Source organism: Ailuropoda melanoleuca, chromosome 2 (genome assembly GCF_002007445.2).
Source record: "Ailuropoda melanoleuca isolate Jingjing chromosome 2, ASM200744v2, whole genome shotgun sequence".
Classification (NCBI taxonomy): domain Eukaryota; kingdom Metazoa; phylum Chordata; class Mammalia; order Carnivora; family Ursidae; genus Ailuropoda; species Ailuropoda melanoleuca.
In genome coordinates, this window is record NC_048219.1 from 35,891,448 (window position 1) to 35,919,383 (window position 27,936).

At 37.8% G+C, this 27,936-nt stretch overlaps 1 protein-coding gene across 8 annotated transcripts in view; it reads left to right on the plus strand.

Moving 5' to 3' along the window:
* PATJ (PATJ crumbs cell polarity complex component) overlaps positions 1–27,936 on the plus strand; it is a 341,090-nt gene that overhangs the window by 115,305 nt on the left and 197,849 nt on the right. For all 8 annotated transcript variants that reach the window (XR_004623211.1, XM_034653499.1, XM_034653506.1 and 5 more), the window contains 5 exons: positions 2,045–2,219; positions 16,195–16,266; positions 17,712–17,889; positions 21,215–21,325; positions 25,309–25,386. Coding sequence is in view for 7 of the 8 variants with exons in the window: in XM_034653499.1 (XP_034509390.1) it covers positions 2,045–2,219; positions 16,195–16,266; positions 17,712–17,889; positions 21,215–21,325; positions 25,309–25,386 (614 nt within the window). In the remaining variant the exon portion in view is untranslated. The remainder of the gene's footprint in view (positions 1–2,044; positions 2,220–16,194; positions 16,267–17,711; positions 17,890–21,214; positions 21,326–25,308; positions 25,387–27,936) is intronic.

The window sequence follows — 27,936 nt, forward strand, 5'->3', positions numbered from 1 at the left end:
AGCAGGTGCTCAAGAAATATTTGTCGAATGAGAAGGTGAAATGCTGCTTATGTGTGGTTATTCAACAGCATTGCAACTCCCAGCCCTCCTTCCCCCTGCAGTGGCCAAGTTACACAGTAACCCCTCCTCCTCTCTACTTGGATTCTTCTTGCGTTTATTTTGTTGACTCTTCTGTTCTTGCACCTCACCAAGTATAAACCTTTGGAAAATTTCCCCCATTCCTCTCCTATAAACATTAATCTCCATTTGTCCAGGAACTTTTTTTTTTTTTTTAACTACTTTGTTTTTCTAACCTTTGTGTGCCGGTTATGGCCCCTACCCAACACCTGCATAGGCCCTCAAGGACTCGGTTTGTTTTATGGGCTCTGGGTGCTGCAGTGCACTTGGTGAACAGCTCTGTAAAGTGCGAGTGTGTCAAGCACCGTGACAGCTGAGAAATGTGTGCCTGAGCCCCAGCACCGGGAGTCCGTGGAGGAGGAGTAGGACAAAGGGCACGGGCAGCCTTTGTGTGGAACAGGTAATGAAAAGTTTTAAATGGACTGCAGCAACCTATGAAACCCAATGCTGTAATTTAACAGGCTGCTTTTACCAGAGTAAGTGCATGGGAAACCGCTCTGCAAATAGAGCCGGTTCCCTCTTCCTAACACTGGGGTTTGGCCATTCCAGCTAGAGTCTAGACCCACCCCGGTCTCTCCTCAGTGGGCAGGAGGCAGACATAGGCAAAGCTAGAACTCTGAAGTGATGGTATTGATTAGAGTGTTCTGCAGGAATGTAGGCCCCCGAAGACAGGAGTGAAGGGTACTTGGGGCTGGGGGACAGGCACTTGAGACGTCCTATAACACCACCTGAGCCTTAGAGTTACTTTCGCCCCCCTCTTCAGGTTCTGTTGCATGACCAACTGATTAGATTCTGATTCCAAAGTTTCTAGACAAGATAAAAAGCGGGAGTAGTGAGTTTACTGAAGATTTGTTCCGAAGAAATGGAAAGAGTTTAGGTGATGCTTATATGAAAAAATTTAGAATAATATCTCTATTGTTTAGGATAATATCTCTATCAAGATTGTTTCTGATTTTCTAAAAGGCCAGAGCTCCAAAAAATACTATAAATGCATGGATTTAAGGAAGGCATTTGATCACAGTTCATCATTTTTGTCCCATATGCTGAAGAAAGATTGGCTGAGACTTTCTAATCAATTACTGGGGTGTATCCTAAGGTTGATTAATGGACTTATGAGAGTATGGGCACAGGTCTCTATGTGCCATAACACTCTATGCACAACTCTGCCCTAGTCTTTTTTTCAGTAAATGGGAGAATGACACAGGTGGCATGTCAGGTAAATTTGCACATTCCAATTGGCAAAATGCCTTAGCCTGAGTTTCTCCATCATCTATAAAATATGGTTGCTAGTATCTTTTCTCTCTAACTCATAGTTTGATATGAGAATCAAATGTGGTAAACAAATGTAAATGAATTCAGAAATTTGTAAACAAAGCCCTGTTAAAAATGTGTTTTCTCAGTATGATAAGCACTGGGTGATGTATGAAGTTGTCAAATCCCTTTATTGTAACACCTGAACCTAATGTAACACTGTGTGTTAACTATACTGAAATTAAAATTAAAAAAAAATTTTATTTGGTTATTATTCTGTGGAATTATTTTTTTAAGTAAGTGAAATGTAGGAGTTCCTACAGTTGGAACAGCTTAGGTTGGTAAGGGAAAATGTGTAGTGAGTTAGAATACAATCATTAAGGGGGTTCTTTTGATAAAATATTTCTATCGCTAAAATGTCATCTTTTCCGTGAGGCCATATATAAAATTGTAACTCCTTCCATTGAGCAGTCCCTATCCCCCTTCCTTGCTTCATTTTTCACCATACTACTTGTCACCATCTGACATATTAAACATTTTATTTATTTAGTTTAATATGAATAAGATTTCTACCTTGAAGGGCCTGCCCCAAGTGGATACCCATAACTATTTATTGAACGAATGAAGGATGAATGAAAGCATCTTGTATTCACTATTATCTGGGTTTGCTCTTTAGGCATGATGATTCCAACTGATGTCCAAGGTCCAAGCTTGCTTGTTGAACTCCCTGATGTGGCTCAAAGAAGGGAGCAGGAAGATTTGCCCTTATACCAACTCCCCAGGACCCGAGTTGTTCCCAAGGCCTCGGCATACACAGGAACATTATCTGCTAGATATACCACTGATGCATGGTATGATACCATTTATCTTTGTTTTCACATTAGAAAGTAGTTTTCTTTTTCCTCTTATTTTTATAAATATGGTTATGGTGGAACATTTGGAAAATACAGAAAATATGAATAAAGGTAAATATTAGACAATTACTATGAGAATTTCACATACTTAAAATTGAAGCCTATATACAATTTTGTATTCTTGAAGTTGTGTGGAAAATGGATTACGTAGAATATTTATTAGAGAATATTATTAGAGAATAAGAGTGAAGAGTTTATTTTAACAATGTAAGCAAGACATACAGATTAAGGAGGGAATGGATTTAAGAGTTAGAGAATTTGCTGGAATTGGAACTGGTAACGTGTCAGGGTGAGAAGACATAGTTGAGGATGACTTGTGTTTCTGGACTGGGACAATAAATGGATTGTAACACCATTAATTCTTTCATATGTGATTGTAGGAGCAAAGGAAGCAACTTAAGTGCCTGCTGATAGATGAATGGATAAAGAAGATGTGGTATTGGGGCCCCTGGGTGGCTTAGTCGGTTAAACATCTACCTTCGGTTCAGGTCTTGATCTCGGGGTTCTGAGCCCCACGGCAGGCTCTCTGCTCAGCAGGGAGTCTGCTTCTCCCTCTCCTGTGCTTTCTCTCACTCGCTCGCTGTCAAATAAATAAATAAAATCTTAAAAAAAAAAAAAAGACATGGTATATATGCCATGGAATATTAGCGATAAAAAAGAATAAAATATTGCCATTCTCAACAGCATAGATAAATGTAGAGGATATTATGCTAAATGAGATAGGTCAGATAGTGAAAGACAAATGCCATATGATTTCACTTATATGTGGAATCTAAAAAACAGAACACGTGAACAAATGAGCAGACAAACTGTCTCATAAACAGAACAAACTGGTAGTTGCCAGAGGGGAAGGGGAAGAGGGATGGGCGAAATAGGTGAAGGGGATTAAGAGGCACAAGCTTCCCATTATAAAATAAGTTATGGGGATAAGTACAGCATAAGGAATACAGCTAATAATATTATAATTTTTATGGTGACAGGTGGTAGCTACAGTTATGGTGAGCTTTTCGCAATGTATAGAACTGTTGAATCCCTATGTTGTACACCTGAAACTAGTAAAACATTGTGTATTATACTTCAATTTAAAAAATCGTATAGGAGCATGAACAGATTGGAAGGGGAAATGATTTTAGTTTGGGACATGTTGAGGGTTCCACGGAGTGAAGTGAAATCAATTAGATGTGTGATTCTGGGGATTAATGTTGAGGTCTATCCTGATGTGGATAATTGGGAGCAAGATCAAGTGTAGGTGAAACTGCTAGATTTGAATAGTCATCATCCAGTGTAAGCTCAAATAATAAGAACATATGGCCAAAATTGTAGTCCTGCAAAGCAGTAATGTTACAGGTATGAATGGAGGAAGAAGATAATAGAGTGAAATGAACAAAACGTTGGAGGAAATTGATGAACCTAGAGATAGTCATAGAAACCAGGAAGGAGGACATTTTGTTTTTTTAAGATGTATTTATTTATTTATTATAGTGAGTGTGTGTGCAAGCAAGGGGAGGGTCAGAGGGAGAGGAAGAGAGAATCCTCAAGTAGATTCCCCGCTGACTGCAGATCCCATCATGGGGCTTGATCCCATAACCCTGAGATCATGACCTATGCCGAAGTCAAGAGTCAGATACTCAACCCACTGAGCCACCCTGACACCCCCCAGGAAGACCATCATTACATGCTTCAGAGAGATCAGAGCAGATAAAACAGAAAAGTTTGCACGGGGTTTGGCCACATGGATGCCCTTGGTAAACACGGAACAGTTTCAGTAAAGTAGAAATTAGAAGATAGTGGGTTGAGAATTGAACAAGTCTGAAACTGGGCATAGTAAGTCCAGTAAGACTAGTGTTTTCAGAATCCTGGTCATGAAAAGAGATAGATATAATGCATGTTACTACATAGCTAGAGGGTATTACTAGATTGAGGTAAAGGAGAAGGAATTATATAACTACATATATATTGTGTGTGTGTGTGTCTGTCTGTCTGTCGTTTCTTTCTGGGAAAGATCCAGCAAAGGAATATGTCGATGCTAGAAAAGTGATATTAAACACTGTCCCTGGCAAGGGTGAAGGGAGAGAAAGACATTGTACACCTAGAGAGATGAACCTTTGATGGTTTGATGGGAGGAAGTTTACCTCCTCCACAGAGATAGATGCCAGGAATGAAAAGGAAGGTAAAAGTATAAGTGCTATTTGTGTCCTGCAAGCAGGAATCCCAAGAGATTTTTTATTTTTTATATTTTTTGTGATTTAGGTAAAGGTCATTAAAACAGTGATGAGGTGGTAGTAATGTGGACATTAATAGGAGAGGTGTCAGAGTAGGGATTCACTTTTGAAACAAGCATAGGAGAGTAACGGCTTAGTGGAGGAAGGGAATTTAGAAAAATCTTGCCCCACCTTTTCCAACTTCCCCAAGTGAGACAATGAGCATCCCTCACTTGAGTGTGATATCTGTGGCAGGGAACCAGAAGCTGTAGAGAGAACAGAAGAGGTGGGGAGAACATTCGGTGAAGAGGTCAGGGTGTGGAGTAGTTTCTTGACAGTTGAAGGATATTCCATGGAGCGTGATGGGTAGTTTGGCTGGAGGGTCTTGGGGGTGGGTCTGGGAATGGAAGCAAGGAGAAACCAGAGCAGCAGGGAAGGAAGGAGTTGGAGGCGTTGGCCAAGCATAGCAGGGATGAGAGATAGGGTGGATTTATTGGCCTTCATGTTTTTATTAAAACCTTAGTCTAAGAATGGTTTTTTGTTGATATATGAAGTGTCTTAGAATGATATCACTTCTCAGTTCAGCAACCTCGTGACCTTTGCCTATAGTTTTAGATAGAAACTTCATATCACAAAAAGTTGGTCTCTGTGCTTCAGCATAGCTCCTCTCTGAGTGGAAAGGAAAGACTCAGATCAGCTCAACTACTTGGAGGAATCCGGGGGCTTTTTATTCGGCAGAACTGAACCAGTGTGCAGAGGGGAGGTGCTGACAGGTCCTGTGTCCCGGTGCGAGTGATGTAACCAGCTCCTGGGGAAGCACAGTCTTAAACAGGCAGTGGGTTTGTTTCTTTAGGAGAGTTGCCTGGAGGTGGAAGTACTGAGAGACTTAGGAATATAATTTTATGACTTTTTAAAAATTAAAAAAGAAATTTTTAAGTAATCTCCACTACTTGTCTCGATCTCACAACCCCTAAATCAAGAGTCACGTGCTCCACTGACTGAGCCAGCCAGGTAGGTGCCCCTAATTTTATGACTTTTTATATGGTCAAATTACTTTTCAAATGAAACATCTTTATTTTTAAAATTTCTCTTCGGCTTGGTGTTAATACTTGAATCTGGTCAAAGAATTCGGAGATGGGGCTGCTTCTCAAAGGTGTAGAACTGACTGCAGAATTGGACAATACCTAAACACATTTCCTAGACCACCCCTCCTTTCTTATGCAGAAGACCAAAGGGAACGTCCATTGTGTCTTACTCAGTTCTTCAGCTTCTGAGAAGGAAGATGCACTTGACTCCTCCCCCATCCATTACTTTTTCTCTCAAAGTAACCTTGACAAGCTGACTTCTTATGCAGGCATAGGCATCCCAGAGTTTTGACCTCCCTTTTGTCTTGAAAGATCAGTTTTGCATTTGAATGTTGTTTGTTTGTTTGTTTTGACTTGCTGTCATAGATTCAGGCTCTGTTGAAATTTCAGCCCCTTGTGGAAGAGTTGTAAGTCGCATTTCTTCTCTCTCAGTCTTTCAAGGTGTGCCCCATGGAGTTAGGGTCATGGGAGAGTATCAGTCGCCACTCAGGAGCTCTCCTGAGTAATGTGTAGTTTCTTTCGGAAGACAGTCTTTCAGACCAGGGTATCGTGAAGTGCTGAATGATATTTTAGAGTTTCTACTTTGCATTAATTTTTGTGTAGGACCCAGCAGTTATTTAATGTGCACTGTGCCTCTGTATCACGCTGACACCGACCTCTCTGTACCTTTGGAGGCCTGTTTTTTGGTTTTGTTTTTAATATTCAATTTGAAGGGGGCCAGTGGTGCAATGGATGATGTGTCTGACTATGGGTCAGAATGTTTATTCAATTTATTTAAACTAAAAACAAAAACAGTTCACCTATTTCTCCTGCCTTTCATCCCCTGCCTCTTGCAATCACCAGTGTGTTCTCTGTATCTATGAGTTTGGTTTTTTGGCTGCTGTTTGTTTTAGATTCCACATATGAGAGATCATGTGGTATTTGTCTTTGTCTGATTTATTTCACTGAGCATACCCTCAAGTTCCATCCATGTTGTCTCAAATGGCAAGATTTCATTCTTTTTATGGCTGTATAACATCCCATTGTGTGTGTGTGTATTTCATTTTTTCAGATAAATACCTAGAAGTGATATTGCTTGATCATACAGTAATTGTATTTTAAAATTTTTGAAGAACCTCCGTACTTTTTCCAATTTACCTTTCCAACAACAGTGTACAGGAGTTCCCTTTTCTCCATATCTTTGCCAAACAGCGTTTGGTATTTCTTGTTTTTTTGATACTAGCCATTCTAACAGTGTGAAGTGACACCTCATTAGGGTTTTGATTTGCACTTCTCTGCTGATTCGTGAGGTTAAGCATATTTTCATGTACCTGTTGGTCATCTGTATGTCTTTTTGAAAAAAATGTCTATTCAGATTTTCCATTTTTTAATTGGATTGTTTTTTGGTATTGAGTTGTATGAGTTCTTCATATATTTTGAATTTCAGTCCCTTATCGGATAGATGATTTGCAGTTATTTTATCCCATTCAGTAGGTTGCCATTTCATTTGCGTATGGTTTCCTATGCTGTACAGAAGAAGCTTTTTAGTTTGATGTAGTTGCACTTATTTATTTTTGCTTCTGTTGCCTTTGTTTTTGGTGTCAGATTAAAAATATAATTACTAAGACCTATGCCAAGGAGTTCACCACCTATGTTTTCTTCTAGGAATTTTGTGGTTTTAGGTCTTACATTCAAGTCTTTAATCCACTTTAAATTAATTTTTGTGTATGCTGTAAGATAGTGGTCTGGTTTCATTTTTTTGTATGTGGCTGTCCAATTTTCCTTACACCATTTATTGAAGAGACCATCCTTTCCCCACTGTATGTTCTTGGCTCCTTTATTGTAAATTAATTGATGATCTAAGTTTGGGTTTATTTCTGGGCTCTCTATTCCATTGACCTATGTGTCTCTTTTTATGCTAATACTGCCATTTTAATTACTATAGCTTTGTAATATAGTTTGAAATCTGGAAGCATGTTGCCTCCAGCTTTGTTCTTTTTTTTTTTTTTTTTAAAGATTATTTATTTGACAGAGAGAGACAGCCAGCAAGAGAGGGAACACAAGCAGGGGTAGTGGGAGAGGAAGAAACAGGTTCCCAGTGGAGGAGCCTGATGCAGGGTTCGATCCCATAACGCCGGGATCACGCCCTGAGCCGAAGCCAGACGCTTAATGATTGAGCCGCCCCGGCACCCCTCCAGCTTTGTTCTTTCTCAAGATTGCTTTGGTTCTTCTGGGTCTTTGTAGTTTCATACAAATTCTAGGATTGTTTTGTTTCTGTGAAATATACCATTGGAATTTTGATAGTAGTTGCATGAATCTGTACATTACTTAGGATTGTACAGACATTTTTTACAATAATTTTTCTAATCCATGAGCATGAAATATCTTTCCATTTATTTGTGTCATCTTCAATTTCTTTCATTAATATCTTGTAGTTTTTAATATGCAAGTCTTTCATCTTCTTGGTTATTTTTAGGTATTTTATTCTTTTCGATGGAATTGTAAATGGGATTGTTTTCTTAATTTCTCTTTTTGATACTTGGTATCAATGTAAAGAAACAACAGATTTTTGCATGTTGATTTTGTATACTACAACTTTGCTGAATTTGTTTATTCTAACAGTTTTTGGATGGAGTCTTTAGAATTTTCTATATATAATAAATATCATGTCATCTGTAAATAGTGAGTTTTACTTCTTCCTTTCCAATTTGGATGCCTTTAGTTTCTTTTTCTGGTTTAATTGCTCTTGCTAGGACTTCCAGTACTATGTTGAATAAAAATGTTAAGAGTGGACATCCTTGTCTTGTTTCTGATCTTAAAGGAAAAACTTTCACCTTTTCACTGTTAAGTCTGATCTTAGCTATGGGCTTGTCATATATGGCATTTATTATGTTGAAGTACATTCCCTCTATACCTGCTTTGTTTAGAGTTTTTATTATAAATGGATTTTGAATTTTGTCAAGTGCTTTTTTCTGTATCTGTTGAGATGATCGTGTGATTTTTATCCTTCATTTTGTTAATGTAGTGTATCACATTGATTTGTGAATGGTGAACCATACTTGCATCCCTGGAATCAGTCACTGGATTATGGTGTACGATCCTTTCAATATATTGAAAATATATTGAAAATATGCTCTACTGACTGAGCCAGCCAGGCACCCCTATATAAAATTCCTAAATAAAGATTTGGTGTATGGAAAAAAAAAATAGGATCTCCAAAGAGTGTATAAGCCCCTTTTGGGGAGATACCAGTGAGCTAGAGCAAAGCAGAAGGAGAGTGCCAGGATGGTGTTCACAACCCAGGTTCCTTTAGAGCAACACTGTAGGTTGCTGAATGTGTGCCAGACCTAAAACCTGCCCCTCAGCCTGAAGCTCCAGAATAAGCAAAGTGACCTTCACAGAAAGACTGGGGCATGTGCCTCAATCTGTTATCTTTGAATTGCCCTGGTGGTAAGCCTGCCAAGAATCATCCTCTGATTGCCATAGTCCTGTGGGATCCGGGAACGCAAGACCCTTCATCCACCAGAGCCAGGCAATCAAGGGGCATCCCCTGGACATCAGCTGCAAAAACTGGGTATCAGACTCATGGAATGCTCCCCTCCAAGAGTCAGTGGCACTCCTGGAGTGTGGCAGAGGGTGAACATGACAAGATCACGTGCCCTCTGAGGTCTCTGGAAAGGATTAGTCAGACTCAAGATGAGTGCTTCAGTAGAACCCCACCTCTCAGGCCACAGTCCTAATGATTAATAGGCTCCTCCATGGAAGGACCAAGCTCCTGGGTCTGTGCCTCTTGTTATGCTCTAGGGGTGGTAGCTGTTGAAGAATTTTTTGTCCATTGGTTACAACATAGTGGGACTCATGAATGTAAGCCTAACTAGCCCCAAGAATCAGGCAATGTAGAGGTGTCCCCTCTACAGCAATCACAAATATTGGGCACCAGATTAGGGGTATGAGCTCCTTTTTGGGTGACACTGATTATTACAATCCCATGTGACCAAGAACATGAGCTCCTCTGGCTTCTAGAGTCAGATGATCAAGAGGATTGGTAGTAAGAGGTCAGATGCTCCTTGAAAGTGGAGATCTCTAGGAAGGGGCCTTTGGGCAAGCAGGGTGTGATAACTCTGGAGGGAATCCAAGTGATTTTGTTCCAAGTATGCTTCTTTCCTTATGAGGCCACTTGAGATTCTGGCTTCAGAATCCACTTGGCTTCAGTCTTTTTCTGACTCATCTCTGTCATCACCTACTGCCTAAAACATATGGGCGCCCATAATGGGGAACATGCACATTTCTCAGACTAATAGCAGATCTGTAGTGTAGATACAGCATAGGTACCATCTGTTTCTGTTATCTGTAGGTACCTGACCCTGAGAAGGTTTCCCTTGTGTCTGTATTTCCTCACTTATAAAGTGGGTACTTCTTTGAGTTAAGTAAGTGTGCATATAAAGGACTTCATATAATGCCTTGAACAGTGCTTAATGGAAGGTTGGCAATGATGCTAGATGACAAGGATAGACTCATGGGCTTAGAGGTTTCAAGGGCAATGTTCTTTGTTGCTGAGTTTGTTAGAGATTGTAGTTCGTGTGTGTGTGTGTGTGTGTGTGTGTGTGTGTGTGTGTGTGGAAGTGTAATGAGTATAGTAAGGAAAACAAGGTGTCAGCCTAAAGCCTAGGAGGATGAACTTGAGATGAAAGACTTGTGTTTAAAACTGAAAAAAATCATGTTATAGGCATACTAGTATGCAAATGAAAATAAATGCTTTCAGGTATCGATCGTTTGCTGTGAAATAGGCAGGGTGTTGTAGTTGGGGAAAGGATTAAATGAGTTAATGTTACATTTTGAGCCCCAGTACAGTGCCTGGCATTTAATGCCTTCAAAGGCAATGGTGGATATTTAATAGATTTACTTTTGAGGCAAACTGCCAAAAATTATGTGTAGATTCAGAACATTGGTAGGAGGCTGAGGATTAGGGGAGAATAATTATGTGCATTTGAGCAAAGACTACTCTGGAATGTTTGAGTTGGGAGGAAAACGGGAGATTTCTAGTAAAATGCTGTTGGAGCTGTTGTCTACTCTGCAGGCGAAGGCAAATGTGAGAAATTAGGACAAGAGGCACATAGAGCATTACACTAATGTGTTTGAAAATATAATTAGATCTTTGTTTACTAATTCAGGCTCTACAGAAGGCCAAATGAGAAGTAAATTTGTTGTAAGAAAGCAGCTTACCCATTATGGCTGAGTTTTTTTGTTTCTTTTTTTTAATTTTTTTTATTATATTATGTTAATCACCATACAGTACATCCCTGGTTTCTGATGCAAAGTTCGATGAGTTTTTTTGTTTCTTAACAAAACTCTTAAACACAATTTTACGTGTTTATATAAAATGCACTAATTTTAAGGGAGAGTTTAATTTTGGTAAATTCATGTTATCAACAGCCTGATCAAGATATTACATCCATCACTCCTTTGGCAGTGTCCTGCCCCAGGCAGGTACTAATACGACTTTTAACACCGTAAATTATTTCTCCCATTCTAGAACACATGTAAATGTTATCATGCAGTAGGTACTTTTTTGTATCTGGCTTCTTTCCCTCAGCATAGTCTGTGTCCTTCTAAACTTTAAGGGTATGCCTATTCCTTATGTATACTGGTGTCATATAATAATTTCCTTTGCAAACTTCAAAGTCACCGTGTAACATCTGTGTAAGTCGCCCTACTAGTTTGAAAAACACTAGTGCCTACCATCCAATTCCCTATGGTGTATCATGGAAAATTACCGTATAGACTCTGTACTTAAAGTGGAAAAAGAAGTCTCGAGATCGTTTAGTCACCACCAAAACTCGTCGTGCTTGCATCATTTTAGAGTGCTGAGTTTACTTGACTCTCATTTTGGCTTTGTCCTTAGTAGGTAGAAATTTTATATGAAAAAAGTTATGTTGGAAAGAAAAGATCTGATTCATCACATTTTTGTATGATGCTGAAAATTTGATTTGCAAAGAGATTGTATATCATGATCAAATCTTACATTAATATCCACTTGTTCATTAATGGGGTGGTCCCCCTTTCCTCCCAGTTCTGTAAAAAATGGTAACTTTGGCCATTTGTTATAAAAGTCTAAAATAAAAAGCACTGTTTCTATTGTATGGTTAATTCCTCTGGGGGGAAATGGGTTATAAAACTCTGGGTAAGTGTGAGAAGTAAATTTCATTTATTTTAACATGAGATTCTAACTGATTGAACTATTGACCATATTTAATCAGTGCAAATTATCAAATTCGAGGTCAGAAATCCCTTGTTAAAGTTTTAAATATGTTTGTGTAAATTTAGATCTTAATATGTGCAGTAAAAATATTTTACTTTCTCAAATTTTAATTTGGGTGTAAAGGTTGCATTCATCAATGTAAAGTGATCACATTAGTTTGTATAGTTGCTTATCTCCTGTAATGGTATTTCCAAAACAAATCACACTATCTGGATAAGCTTTTGCAAGATAGTTTTTTTGGGGGTTGGTTTGTTGTTGTTGTTGCTATTTAAAGATTTTAAGTAATCTCCACAACCAACGTGGGGCTCGAACTCACAACCCTGAGATCAAGAGTCGCATGCTCCCCTGACTGAACCAGCCAGGCACCCCTAAGCTTTTCGAAGTTTTATCTTTCTCTAAGTATGAAATAATCTGAATAAAATATGTGTAAACTTCCTAAAGAAATATGCTTTGAAAAAGCCAGGGAGTTTCTTCCAACAGAATAATCCTTTTGTTACACCATCAAAGAAAACTAAAATTTTGCCTATTCTAGACAGGGTTTTCTTTCCCTCCTTAGTTGTATATGAAAGCCAGCTGTTTTGGGAATCTTTGGTTTTCATTTTTTTTTTAATGGGGAAACTAATAGTCCATATTAATGTTAAAACTTGGTTTCCATTCTATTTTAGGTTTCTAAAAATTGAATAATAGTAGCATCCATGTACCATAGTAAAAATACCTATGTGGGTTTTTTTTTTTCCTAGTGCCTCTTACGAACTGTTTTTGCTCACAACACTTCTGATGCCAAATGTGTAGGATTTCCCCTCTGCCCAACTACTGATTCTCTGGGCACTAACTGGTGTCTTACAGTTCAGTTCCAAATTCTGACACTAGCTACTCAGAGTTAGTGCTGATCACACAGGCTAAGGGCTTAGTGCTACAAGACTGTCCAGACTTCAGATGCCAGTCACAAGTAACCACATTGCAAGCTGTACTTCTGACCAACCAGCTACAAATCGGGAGTTCCCATGATCCCTTTTTCAGGTTTGATGATTTGGTAGGACAGCTCATAGAATTTAGGAAAGTGCTTTACTTACTCTTACTGGTTTATTATAAAAGATATAATTGAGAAGTAGCCAAATGGAAGAGATGCCTAGGGCAAGATACGGAGCGTGCACAGAGCTTCCACGCCTTTCCTGGGTGCAACAGCCACCCCCTGAGCCAGTACATCAATACCTTGATGTATGTGCCAATCTGGAATTTCTCTGAACACTGTTTATTGGTTTTTGTGGACGTTCCGTTATGTAAGCATGAGTGATTACATCATTGGCTGTTGGTGACTGAACTCCATCTCTACTCCCTCTCCTCTCCCCAGACGAGGGTGGGACTGAAAGTTCTAACTAATCATATGGTGGTTTTTCTGGCAACCAGACCCCATCCCAAAGCTATCTAGGGTCTCACCAAAAGTCCCCTTATTAGAGTAATAAAGTCAGGTATGGTTGAAAAGGGCTTGTTGTAAATAACAAAAGATGATCCTATCACTTGTGTCACTTGAGAAATTTAAGGGTTGTGGAAGCTCAGTGCTGCTTCTTATTATCACACCTATTATGATTTGGGATACAGGAAAGTAGAAAATGGAGAGGAGGAAGGTTTCAGTGTTGGTTTGCTTTTTGGATTTTTAATTGTAATCTTTAATGAATATTTATTTAAAGGGGAATTCTAAAATACAACAGAGTGGGGTGCCTTGGTGGCTCAGTCAGTTAAGCGGCTGCCTCTTGATTTTGGTTCAGGTCATGATCTCAGGGCCCTGGGATTGAGCCCTGTGTCGGGCTCCGAGCCCAGTGTGGCGTCTGCTTGAGGATGCTCTCTCTCCCTCTTCCCTCCTCAGCCCTCGTGTGCTCTCTCTCTCTCTAAAAAAAAAAAAAAAAAAAAAAAAAAAAAAATAAAAAAAAAAAAAAAAAAAAAAAAAAATCTAAAAAATAAAAATAAAAAAATACAGCAGAGCATGAAGATATGCATTAAGGTTAGACTGAAGCTTAGCACTCCTGACTCCTCCTCCAGATAACATATGGTAATGTGTCTACCCTATTTGATAGCATTACCTTTGTAGCTATTCTGTAATTCAGCATTTTATGTTGTTATTTCTTGCAGTAATGTCCATATTACAAAAAAACAGGATATAATCTCAGTGTATCATATTTGGGATAGCAAATAAATTACATCAGTAGCATGGGCTATTAAGATGCTATTAAATAAAAGTGATGATTATAATACATGGGGAAAATTTTGACGCAAATTCAAATGAAAAAAAATTGTAAAGGAAATGAATGTTAAGCCTCAGTTAAATGCCAGTCATATATCATTTAATCCTTACTATTACATAGGGTAATCAAAATATGAAAGTTTCTGTTATTACAACCATCCAACAAACAAATGCGCACATGTACAAAGAACAATGTAATGTGGTAAAACGAAGACTTACGTTGGTAGAATCATGGGTATCATTTAGGGATTGCATTCAGCTGCTTATGAACAAACACCTCACTTAGTGTGGCTTAACCAAACAGGGCCTTCATTTTTTTCATGTAAAAAAACCCTGAAGAAGGTGATCTGGCAGGGTCTTAAACACTGTCTTCCTTTCAGCTCTGCTGTCCTTAATGTATTGGTTTAGTCATTGTTTCCTCATGATTTTAAAATGGATGCTTCCCCGCCCATGTCATCTCTGCCTTCTAGGCAAGAAGAAAGGGAAGGTCCTAGAAGAAGGCTCCTGCCAGATGATTCTCTCTCCATTTAATGAGGTTTTCTGGAAATCTCTAGGGACTTTTACTTTCATTTCAGAATTCTAGCACCCAGTTACCATTAGCTGAAAGGAAGTCCAGAAAATGTATTTCTTTAAAGCTGGGCATAGTGCCACCTGGAATAAAAGAGAGGTTATGTTGGTAAGGAAGGAGGGAGGGGACATTAGATAAGTAATTGGCAAGTATCTGCCAAGCTCTTTTTCCTTAAATATTGTGATGCTCTTAATAATAAAAAATACACTGTCTGAGGCAAGAAAGCCATCTGGCAGTGGATGAGATGTTAATGATCCCAATCCCTTTTTTTTTTTTTAAGATTTTATTTATTTAAGAGAGAGAACAAGGGGGAGAGGGAGAAGCAGACTCCCCGCTGAGCTGGGAGCTCAATGCGGGCTCTATCCCAGGACCGTGGGATCATGACCTGAGCTGAAGGCAGACGCTTCCCGACTGAGCCTCCCAGGAACCCCATGATCCCAGTTTCTTAACTGATTTTTGGATTGTCTAGATCCTTTCAGTTTTCTCTTTCCCACTCAGCCATAAACCATTATATCCCAGAAAGTCTGTCTGTAGAAGCAGCAAATAGGTGGAGTTTTGTTACTTTTTATAGGACTTATTTGAGAGTTCAGAGAGAAATGGAGCATTGAAACTTTGAGTGCTGCAACAAAGATTTGGATACTATGAAGAGGTTGTGTAGGAGCCTTCCGTGAGCCTCGGTTCCTCACGTGCAAAGTATGATACTATGACCTGCAGTACTTCACGGGGCTTTTGTGAACATGGAATGGAAGAGGTAGTGCCTATATTTTTGTGTAGAGTAATGCAACGTACACTATCAGATCTATTATCCCATTTAGTGGTCCAGAGTCACACACCGATTTTATGGTGCAGGTTAGACTGAAGCTTAGGACTCCTGACTCCTCCTCCAGATAACATATGGTAATGTGTCTGCCCTATTCAATAGCATTACCTTTGTAGCTATTCTGTAATTCAGCATTTTATGTTGTTATTTCCTTACTAACATAACTTGGTGGTGAAAGTTGGTCGTGCTAGGTGGGAGGATCGAATTAGATCTAACGTAAGTAAATCTCTCTGCAAACTGCAGAATGATGGATAATGACACAGAATATTCAGGAGCTAAAATTGACAAGGGCATTATTTAGGGCCAAGCTGACAGATCTAGAAAGAGGGATTGTGCTTAAGCCGTTTAGTCATTTCCGCTATTGATGTTGGTTTATGCTGGAGTGTTCTCTTTGCTGGTCAATCAGTACCAAGTTTGAAGGACTATTGTTCCTGATATTTTATATATTGATAGAGAAACAGATGTGAAATTGTACAAATCAAACACAGATTTTTAGAAAATAGCATCTAGAGTGTCACAAATTAAAGTGTTTATAATAGTTCTATGATCTTCTGGTGGCAGGTGGATATTTATTGAGTTGAACATTAAAGCAGTGTTCTGGTTGATGTACATACTTTATTGATGTAAATATTTTAAAAGCTTAAAAATTAAGACCTATTTAACTACATATAGATTGTTTAAATTCGAAACTTTCTGGGAACCTTTAATACAACACTGTGTTTTACAAGTTGTGTGTGTATTTTTTCCTTTTCTCCCCTCAGTGAGTTACCTGAGAGAGAAGAAGGTGAAGGAGAAGAAACTCCAAACTTCAGCCACTGGGGTCCACCAAGAATGTATGTTGATGACATTTTTGGCTTTCTCAGTAGGAGAGCACAATCAAACAGTTGCTCCTTAATTCTATAGTGTCATTTGGACATGTACTGATTGAGAAATTGCCATCATTCACATGTAGGCTGGCCTAAATTTTAGTTTCATTTTTGTCTTATCTAGGGACTTTTAGCCAGGGAAAATGACTATAATCAACATTAAATAGAAAGTTTTTTTTTTTAAGATTTTATTTATTTATTTGACAGAGATAGAGACAGCCAGCGAGAAAGGGAACACAAGCAGGGGGAGTGGGAGAGGAAGAAGCAGGCTCATGGCGGAGGAGCCTGATGTGGGGCCCGATCCCATAACGCCGGGATCATGCCCTGAGCCGAAGGCAGACGCTTAACCACTGTGCCCCCCAGGTGCCCCTAAATAGAAAGTTTTTATCACACTTTTTCAGAAAAAGCAATTTACAAATGTCCATGTATGATAGTAACCAATGGACTAAGTATACTTTATAATTGCGTCACTGCCTTGAATGCAATAAAATTTCTTCCTTTTTTTTTTTTTTTAATATACAGCAACAGTAGTTGAGGCTTCTAGCATGTATTCATTTATCTTTAACCTCCTTCTCTTGTGTTCGTCCAAATTTGTGCCTTGTTTGAGCTAACAGAACCTAAAAGTCTTCCTTTAGCTGCTCTTTCTATTCTGCATGCATTATTAATTCCACAGTACCCACCCACATGGTCTGTTTTCTTTTTGCACTTTCGAGTCTTGTCTTAAAGACTCTTGTGAGCTGTTTTCTGAACTCCTTTTTAATTTCAGTTAATCATTGGCCACATCTGTGCAGTTTGAGTAAAATTTATAACCATTCGAAGGGCAAGTTTTATTCCATACTTTATTTTAAAAAGTGATGTGGAGGTAGGAAGAAAAGAGAGCCAGCCAGCCTTAAGAGCAAAATCTTCCTCTACTTAAAGAAGCACAGGTTAGACCTCGTGACTGGAAAAGGCAGTTTGGGCAACAAGCCTTTTTGGTGGCAAATTTATTTTATCGTGAAAGTCTGTGCTTTTTGCCAAAATGATGCATGCAACTTTCTTGATTGTTTTTTTTCACCCATTTGTTATTTCCTTCATCCATTCTTTGCTGTTATGGATGTGGATTAAAAGAACTAATTATAGAAGATATATTGTGGTCGGAGATGCAAACATTAAGGCCTAGCAAAATCTCTGAATATTAAGAGGTGTACTTATTGTTTTAGAAATCTTTTTTCCAAAATCAAGCTTTCGCATGTGCTGTGAATGATTGATATGTCCTATAATTTTGAAACTGAGTACAATTTCGATAACATTTGTAAAAAAAATATTCATATAAAATATGCGTCACAAGGATATGGTCCAAATCGACCACTTGCAATGACAGTCCAACAAATTATATTAACTTGCTCATAAGTGAATTTGTTTTCTTTTTATAGTGTTGAGATATTTAGAGAACCCAATGTGTCTCTTGGTATTAGTATTGTTGGTGGACAAACTGTTATAAAACGCCTGAAGAATGGAGAGGAACTTAAAGGTATATTTATCAAACAAGTTTTAGAAGACAGTCCGGCAGGAAAAACTAATGCTCTTAAAACAGGGGATAAAATACTTGAGGTAAGTGATGTTAAAATTCCATTTTTGTTTGAAACCTACTTAAAGACAGTAATCATTTAGCCAGAAGTCCTTCCATTTGTTGGGGTGTATGTGGATACAATTGGTGTATTTTCTTTCAGTGCCCTAGTTTGTATGTCGTTTGCATAATTTCATAAGATTCCAAAGTTGGGGTGGTAGCATGTAGCATATCCAAAGGATCAGCTTAATAAAAAAACAATTTCACAATTTAACAGAATGAGACAGCTGGGTGAGCATTGTATTTTTCCCACAGTCTTTAACAAACTCTAAATTTTTGTCAGCATTTAAAAAATTTCTAATCATCTTCTTTTAAATTGAAGTATAGTTGACATGCAATGTTACGTTACCTTGCAGGTGTGCCGGGTATACAACATAGTGATTCGACAGTTCTGTACCACACCACAAGTGTGGTTAGCATCCGTTGCTGTACAACATTGTTATAATATTATTGACCATATTCTCCAGAACAAGCTCTACATTTTATAAATATGTGTCAGTGGGATAGCCATGCTTATCCTCCCAGACTCCATTGGAGGAATGGGTGACTCCATTGTGCCCAGTTCTTGGCTATTATGAATAAAACTTCTATAAACATTTGTATACAAGTTCCTAAGTGAAAGTAAATCTTCATTTGTCTGAAGTAAATGCCTAAGAATGCAATTGCTGGTTGTATGGTACGTCCATTTTTAGTTTGGAAGGAACTATTTTCCAGAGTGTCTGTGCTATTTTACATTCCCACCAGCAATATATGAGTAATCCGGTTTCTCACATTCTCACCAACATTTGGTGTTATCACTCTTTTTCATTTTGGACGTTCTCATAGGGAGATAGTGATATCTCGTTTTGAGTTTTCCTAATGGCTAATGAGAAAGAACATTTCATGCCACCTGTACATGTCCTCTTTAGTGAAATGTTTGTGCATGTCTTTTGCCTGTTTTCTAGTTGTATTGTTCATTGTTTTATCTTTTTAAATTATGTTTTTTCCCTCATCTTTCTCTGCTGTGAGTTGAATACAAAGTATTCTCTCACTTATCCATCACTTTTATATACTAATAAGAACCCACTGTTTTGTCCCAGATTTAATAATTTCTTTAAACTCACAGCAGATTTGATATGTTAACACTTTAATATTTTATTTTATCAAGCATACTGAGTCATTTGTTTACTTTTTTTTCCTGTGAAAAGCATTATTCATTTGTTTTGTTTTTAAGTAAAGCTTAATAATCATTTCTTTCTGCCTCGAGACAATTCCATAAAGGAGCTGGGTCTGTATAAAGAAGAATTGGTTGATCTGGGAAGTTAGAATTTAATTTAGTTTTGAGAAATGGGTCTTACCTGTGTGAATGGACACACTTCTGGGTTATACATTTAAAGCTGAGAAAAACTTAAGATTATATTTCTGTGGTAATATAACAGAACTCCATTTTTTCCCCTAACTTCCCACCTTCAGCGATTCCCACTTAACCCTGTGGAACTGTGTCTGGGAAACAAAAGCTGATGATTACTGGAAGACGAAATGGTTCTATAGCTTCTCCTTCTCTTACTATTGAATGTTTAGGGGGTTAGGTTATTCATAAGAAGCTTCACCAAACTGTTGTGATAGATTTTAAGCTTCAGTTAAATTTTTTTTCCCCTATATTCATTTACTATTCATTACTATTATTCATATCCTTCCTAAGTTCATTCAGGAAAAGGGGTTTTGCAGAGCATTAAAACCTTCCAGTGGATGTCTGTTAGAATAAAAGGCCAAAGTTCTTGCCATGGCCTCTGCATGGTCCTGTGGCTTCCGCTGCCTCCCTGACTCGCCTCTCTGCACTCCCCCTTGCACTGTGCTTTACACACACCTGCTTTTAAACCCCTCTCCCACACCGGGCTGCTGTCTCCTACCTTCAGGCCCTTACCTCTGTGTCCCTCAGCTTCGGATGTGTTTGGTTTTCTCCTCACTGTGCTGTGACTCAGTGATTAATCGTCCTCATCACTTCCAGTTCCTTGGATCCCATTTGCTTTTACTGAGCTTGCCTGGGGAAACCACATCCTAGTTAAGTGCAACTCTTTGCTTATTTCAAGTCCCTAGAATGGCTGGAGAAAATAACCAGCTAGGCTGTCTGGTCTCATTTTAAATTCGTGAGCTCCTTCTCAAGTGAGTCTTTAGTTCTGCCTTGCAATCCTGTAATATTTCCCTAGTTGTTTCACTCTCCTGCTTCCAGAGGTGACTCCTTCACACCTCCTAAACTGCCTTCCCCATCTTAATCTCAGTTTATGGTCCTTGTTTCTTGTTTCATGGAGAAAATAGAAGCAGTCAAAAAGGAGCTTCCCCTTGCTCTCACTGCATGCCAAATCTTTTTTTCTAACTGTATCTGTAACAACATATGAACTATTTGTGCTTCTGACTAAAGCCAATCTCCCTAACTTGTGCTGCAGAAGTCATTCTCTCTTCGCTGTACAAAGATTTACTTCTACAGGTGTCACTTCTCTCTCTAGCATGCATTTTCCCTCTCCTTCACACCATGATGACTGTAATACCTCCCATCTTAAACACAAATGCCAACCTTGATGCCACACCCCTATCCATGTACCCTCCTATTTCTTTGGTCTCCTTATGGCAAAGAAGTATTCACAAATTGTCACTATCCACTGACCATGAGCCACCCCAACATTTACCAGGGCTTTGTTACATTATTGGTTTGAAAAATTGGTTCTGTTAAATATGGTAAATACAAAATGCTCTTGGAGATTATGGACACGTTTGCAGGTTAGGTTCTCTGAAATTTGTAGGACGAGGAGCTGTTTATACTTATCCCAATTTACTGAACAGAGAACACTTTTAGCAAAAAGAACCTATGGATATTTTCATAGTTCTTTTTTAAACACAATTTGAGAAATGTTCAACTACTCAATTAAAATAATGGACAATTTGCTTAAAATATTGTACTTTCCCATTTGAGAGAAGAGTCCAGACTGCCCTCCCCTGTCCCTACTCAGGATTATGTGCTATGTTTAGTGGCAATGGCAAAGGTGGCATCACAGCTCAGAAGCCTAAGCTTCTGGCATTGGCCAAGCTACCTCATTTGGGTAATTGTATTTAACCAGGGCTATTGTTATTAAGATACTTGTCTTATTTGCTTTTCTTGAAGGTAGAATGTTATTTTCCTTAAAGATGTTCTTAAGCAAGCTTTTTATGGGCAAATCTTTTTTTTTTTTTTTGGCTTTGGTCTAATTCATTAGACTCTGGCTGTTCTCCTAACTGGATAATACATGTGAACTCTACAGCCTTTCTAATTGAAATAAAATTACTTCTGTGTTTTAGGTGTCTGGAGTAGATTTGCAGAACGCTTCACACAGAGAAGCTGTTGAGGCCATTAAGAATGCGGGCAATCCTGTGGTGTTCGTGGTTCAGAGCTTGTCATCTACTCCAAGAGTAAGCTTTAGTCGATATTTTCAAAAAATTTAAAAATATCCTCCGTATATCTATGGACCCAGCTTTTGCCTCCATGTTGTTTTCCCATACATTTTCATTTTGATCCTACTATTACCTAGAAAAAGCATCACTTCATAAAATTATCTATTAACTTCACTTTCTCTTTTTTTCTTTGATTTTCGTCTTTTGGTCAACTTTGAGTCTTTCCAGTCTGCCTTGGTGTAAGTCACAGGCTATGGAGTCAGACAGACCTGTTTTCCATTCCTTAATTCCCTGTTGACCAGCTTTGTTAACTTAGAGACAAGTTATTTTGTTTATAAAATACTTTGAACATAAGGGGGGTCGGATATGAAAATGTTCTTGAGGTACCTCCATGCTCCGTATAGTTATTAAAGAGTGTAAAAGTGCAAACATGGTGCATTGGTGTATGTTCTGTTGGACATCCCAAATTCAAAACTAGCAGTATTTAATTGTAACACTTTTATCTGAAATACATTACTCCTTCAGTATGGAATTAGAACTCTGATACATAGATGTCAGTGGCAGGATATGTATTTTATTTTGCAATATGCAGCGGAAATATCACCCCTAAGCCCTGTGACTGGAAGAAATGTTTATTTTTCTTTTTTATAGTGGAAGACAGCTGTTCAAAACATAGGCACTTCTGAACAGTAGAAAAACTGCATATTTTTAAAAAATGCTTTTCAATAAGTGATGTGGTGCTTTTCAACCTTTTGTATGTCGAGGCATACAGAAAATAATATTTGTATGGCAACCTGGGCAAACAGATGTTTGGCTGCCCTGAGGGCTGGGACATCAATACATTTTGACATGCTTGTAACCTGACATGCCTACACACAGGGGCTGCACACTCACCCCTCTTGGGGCAGCTCTGCTGGGATGTGCTGCGTTTCAGTATGACCCCTCCCAGTCTTAGTGCTGTGTTTATACCATAAGGACTCACTGAGAATGGGGAACTGAATGATGTCTTCTCATTTTCATACAATTTGAAATTTGGGGGAATCCACTTTTTAATTCTTCTCTGGAATCCAGGTTTTTGGAATCCACCTTTTAGCTCTTACAATATTGGGAAGGTAGTTGAGGCTGTCACTTTTATTTCTGGAAACTGAGTTCCATAGGAAAATTGGCCAGATTATTCCTTGCCAAATGGTACTTCCAAAGAAACAGTTTCAAACGAGAATGAGCCAATCACTTGAAACCTTTCTGTGGCCACTTGTGACTGCCCTGCCAAAAAATATTCAAAGCAAAGAAGTAGGTTATCAAGTCAACCAAAAAGGCCAAGCAAGCATTTAATCCAGCCTTTGCTGGTGAGCTGAGGTGGAAATTTTCGCTTAGATGACACAAACATTGCAATTTCTTTCACTGCTCACAAAAACAGTCTTTTTAGCATCATGCCATGTTCAAGTCCTTGCTCCCCATACAGCAACAGAGACCGCCACATTGTGCGTTTGGTTCATCAAGCATTGAACTTTCTCTGGTTCTAGGTGAGGGAGCACATTCAGGTGATGGAGTCAATTTCTACGTCCATGATTTGTTCCATATTTTAACACAAAGTGATTCCTGCTTAATGAGGCGTTGAAAGGAATCAAGTTTCATATCTTTGCAAAATGGCGTGCTCTTTGGCTTGTTTATTGTTGCAAGTAGTGTTGGTCATCACAGGCAGAGAAAATATAGCCAAATGCTTAGTCATTTTTGACCACTTTACATTAAACTTTGAGACTTTCTGCAAAACCCCCAAAGAAGTCATTTTCTAACATTAGGACCATCAGGAGCCCTATGTCTAAAGTGCCCTGGCCACGTGGAGATTGTTATCAACATCATGAATTGAGCAGCGGTGTTTGTATTTGTACTTTTTTTTTAAATTCTTTGCATTATACTTTACTTATATTTGCGATTTTAACAGATGATTTCAGAGTATCACCAATACATTACCTTTTTAAGCTTTTTCTCCTGAATTCCTCGATAGTATTTTCAGCATGCTAGAAAGACATGTGTGTATCCACTTAGATTTATTTGGCAAATGCTTATTTGAGAGCAGAACCGATGATTTACACTGCACTCCTCTATAGAAAGTTTTTATACCGGGGTATTTTTTTCCCCCACTTAATAGCATAACTACATTTCACATATTATTTTTTCACATTCCAAAACAAACCTGTTTGAAATTGGGATCATCCCTTCAGTTCCTTAAATTTATTATCCTATGTTGCTTTCTGTTCCCCTGTATTCCATTCCCTAATACCATGATTTCATAATGGCACCTTTTTAAACCTTTTTATGTGTACATTTGCATATTAAACATATAAAAATACAGTTTTTACTTTCACAAGAAATATACCGTCTTTTATTAAAGATGCAGTCTTCTTGCTGAGCCTTTGGTCTTCCAAATTTGGCTAATGATACATTTACAGAGATATATTTCTGTGCTATTCAAAAAACAGTGTAAACTTATGAGTGACAGCTGACATTGTGTCCCATCCCAGAGGTTCTGCTGTTCAGCTTCAGCTAGTTTTTCCCATAGGAGAAAGTAGGTCCAGTGTGGACAGGTATTCTGACTTGTCAGGGAGGCAAAGTACTTTAAGATTCTTCAGGATAAGAAATATACGCCTATAGACCTACCAGGTTTTGAACTTGGGCCTTTGAGGGTCCCAGTGTTAGAAAATTACTTCTTTGGGGGTTTTGCTGAAAGTCTCAGAGTTTAATGACCTTGGACATGGACTTGGATTGTTTGTATTAAATAGAGGAATAAATACTGAGCACTCACAGTGTCTGTTCACATACAAAACATTAAATATATGTTGATGTGTCATTACTATTTTCCTTCTCTCTCTCTCTCTCTCTCTATCTTTAAGTAGGCTCCATGCCCAATGTGGGGCTTGAATTCATGACCCTGAGATGAAGAGTCGCATGCTTTACAAACTGAGCCAGCCAGGCGCCTCTGTTGTTTTTCATGTAAAGGAAACATTTCTGAGACTTTCTCATTTATCCCAAAATTAGTTTATTTCTTTAGACTCTATTTTAAAGGTGAAGAAAATTTAATCTTAAATTGCATTTAGAGAGAGGTGTTTTTTGCTTTGTTTTGTTTTTTAAATTATCCCTAGGCAGGCAGTTTCTTTACATTTCTGGGAAAGGAGATTTGTTTTTTTCTTACAACCTGCATGTCTGTCATCAGATTCTATGCCAAGATTATTTGTGTTAGCTATTTGAGAAGCCTTTAAAAAAAAAATCACTAAAAATTTTATATTTTCCCAAGATGTTTCATAGATTATTTTGTAAAAAGAAATGAGTCAAAAAGTAATCTATGCTGTTGGCACCATTGAGAATTAAAAGTATTTCTATGAAATGAAACTATTTTGTTCATGTATAAACATTTATTGAGTGTGACTATGTAATAGGTTCCTTTGGAGCACTATATATAGTGATAAATCACTAAATTTCGGCTCTCATTGAGCTTTTATCCAGGGATGTAAATAGATTTGTAATTTATCTTCATGCTAACAGTAAGAGTGAAATATTTATTGAGTGTATATAGTGTGCTAGATAACATACTTGAATTGGGATACAATGATGAAGAAGGTAAATCTATCAAATAAATGATCCATCCTGTGTTCTAGGGAGGGGTTCGTGTAGGTCACCCCTAAAACTGTTTTGCAAAATAAGATGTTTGGATGACAATCAGTATTATGACTTTCTTTTTCGTCATCTTCATTTTCACTTTCTGGATCTACACATATTGTGAGTTTATTGTTCTTTGATGGTACATACACAATATTTTGGATAATCTAGCTTGTAATATTTTTGAAATTGTATTGTTTGCCTTGAATTCTACTTTTCATGTCTTTACTTTTTAGATGAAGTCAGAAACTTAAGTAAGATTTTAACTGTTTAAAATTTTAAGAAATGTAATGATTGTGACATTAAATGTTTTATTCCTTCTCCCTTTTTTTTTTTTGTGGTCATAGGTCATTCCTAGTGTGCATAACAAGGCTAACAAAATTGCTAATAACCAGGACCAAAACACTGAAGAAAAAAAAGAAAAGGTAACAAACCTCTCAAGCCTTTAAAAAATGTTTGAGTCTTTTTGCCTATCTGAGCTGCAGTTAGTAAGAATGGTGTTTTGACTAGTATCAGGCTAGAAGGACTGTGTTATAATGTCTCCTTCCTGTGAATATAACTGGTTCTGGCCAGACTGAAGGCCAGAAACTTAGTGAAACATAGGTGCCGAAATGTGATAAAGCACCAAGCATCCCTGGTCATCTTTGTCTGTCTTTCCTGTTCAGTTGGGCTGGTTGTCCGTTCCCAGAAAATGCCTCTTACTCTTGGGAATTTATGGGACTTTGACCTTGCTGTTCTCTCAGCCTGGAAATCCATTTCCCACATTGCTCCTCCTTTTATCTTCCAAGGGGGAGCTCAGAGGTCATCTTTACTGAGAAAACATTCCTTACCATCAATCAAAGTTAGTCATCCATTCCTGTTTTCCCACCTCTATTCTAGTAGTGAAGTCGATCTAAAATTTATTTTAGGATATGATAATAGGTAGGGATGAATTTTTATTTTTTCCCCCATAAAGATAACTATTCTGTTTTAATATAGGCCCTCTTTTACCTACTGACTTACAATGCTCAGTCCTAGCTCAGGTTATGGGGGGGTCTGCTTCTGAGCTTTCTCTTTGTTCCCTATGTCTATCCCAGCACAAATGCTGCACTAGCTCAATTATTAAAGCGTAATAATAAATCTTGTTTCTAGTAGAGCAATTTCCTTTACATATTTCTTCTTCTTTAGGGGTGACTTACCTGTTTGTATCCTTTTCCTTTTCCCTATGAATTTTAGGACTAGCTTGTCAAATCTTGGAGGATTTTGATGGGAATTGTGTCGTATCTGTGGATTAATTTGTAAAGAAGTTATATCTTTATGATATCTAACCTTTTTAACTGTTAACATGATATATCTTTCTACATATTAAATTCTTATTTTCTGGGGCGCCTATGGTGGCACAGCGGTTAAGCGTCTGCCTTCGGCTCAGGGCGTGATCCCGGCATTATGGGATAGAGCCCCACATCAGGCTTCCTCCGCTGTGAGCCTGCTTCTTCCTTTCCCACTCCCCCTGCTTGTGTTCCCTCTCTCGCTGGCTGCCTCTATCTCTGTCGAATAAATAAATAAAATCTTTTATAAATAAATAAATAAATTTCTTTCAATTTTTGTAATTTTCTTCAGAAAGTATTGTAAATCTTTGGTTTATTCCTACATACTCTTACATTTTGTATTGCTTTTAATTTAAATTGCATTTTCTGTTTGTTGCCAGTATGTAGACATAGGATTGATTTCTTACGTCTTATTTGACATCTTGTAACATTATTCCATTATTCTTTTATAAAATAAAATAATCCAGTGCAGAACACTGGAAAAACTGAAAGACTGAAACAAATAAAATCACGCATGAACCCACCACCTAAAGATAAACTTAAATATTTTAAGTACTGTATGTAGAGCCTTCTAGTGTCTTTATGTCCTCTATAAATGTACATAATTGTAATAAGACTGTGAATCTCAAATTCTAATACTATTTAGATTTTTATTTCTGGATTTTCTTTATGGGTAATAATAATCACTCTGGATAAAGGCAGTTTTCTTTTCCCCTTTGTTCCAATCTTTTTCTTATTTATCTACTAAAACCTCCTCTGTGTTTAATAAAGAAGTAATAATAGCTAACATTTTTGTTGTTTTTCCTCCTGTTATTTAAGAAATTGCTTTTAATATTTCACCATTGAATATGATGTGTGCTGTAAGTTTTCGTAGATAATCCTTCAGGTTAAGGAAGTATCCACTTTCATTCTTACTTTGCTAAGAATTTTTATCATGAATGGCATTGGCATTGAATTTTATCAGATGTATTATCTGCATTCACTGAAATAATTGTGTGTGTATACATTTTTTTTCTCTTTGAATTCCTTAATGTGATAAATTACATTAATAGATTTCATAATCTCAAACCAATCTTGAATTCTTGGATTAAACTTAATTTGATCATGATTTTTTTGCACATTGCTGGCATTATTTCCTTTAGGATTTTTGCATCTGTGGTTAGGTATGAAACTGGCCTGGAATTTCCCATTTATGTACTATTCTGTCTGCTTTTGAATATATGAGATTACTAAAATGAATAGTAGGTGTATTTCCTCTTTTTTTAGTTCTCTGAGCATTTGTGTAAAATGCTAATTATTCATTCCTTAAATCTTTGGTCACAGTAGCTTATGAAGCCATTTTGGGCCTGTGTTTTCTATGTGGGAAAAATCTAAAATGCTGATTCAGTTCTTTAATAATTATGGAACTATTGAGATTTTCTATTTTGTCTTGAGTCAGTCATGGGTATTGATTCTTTTCTAGGAATATTGATATCACTTAATTTTTTACATTTGTTAGTATAAAGTCGTTTTTTTTAAAAAAGATTTTATTTATTTGACAGAGAGCACAAGCAGGGGGAGCGACAGGCAGAGGGAGAGGGAGAAGCAGGCTCCCCGCTGAGCAGAGAGCCTGATATAGGGCTCGATCCCAGGGCCCCGGGATCATGACCTGACCCGAAGGCAGACACT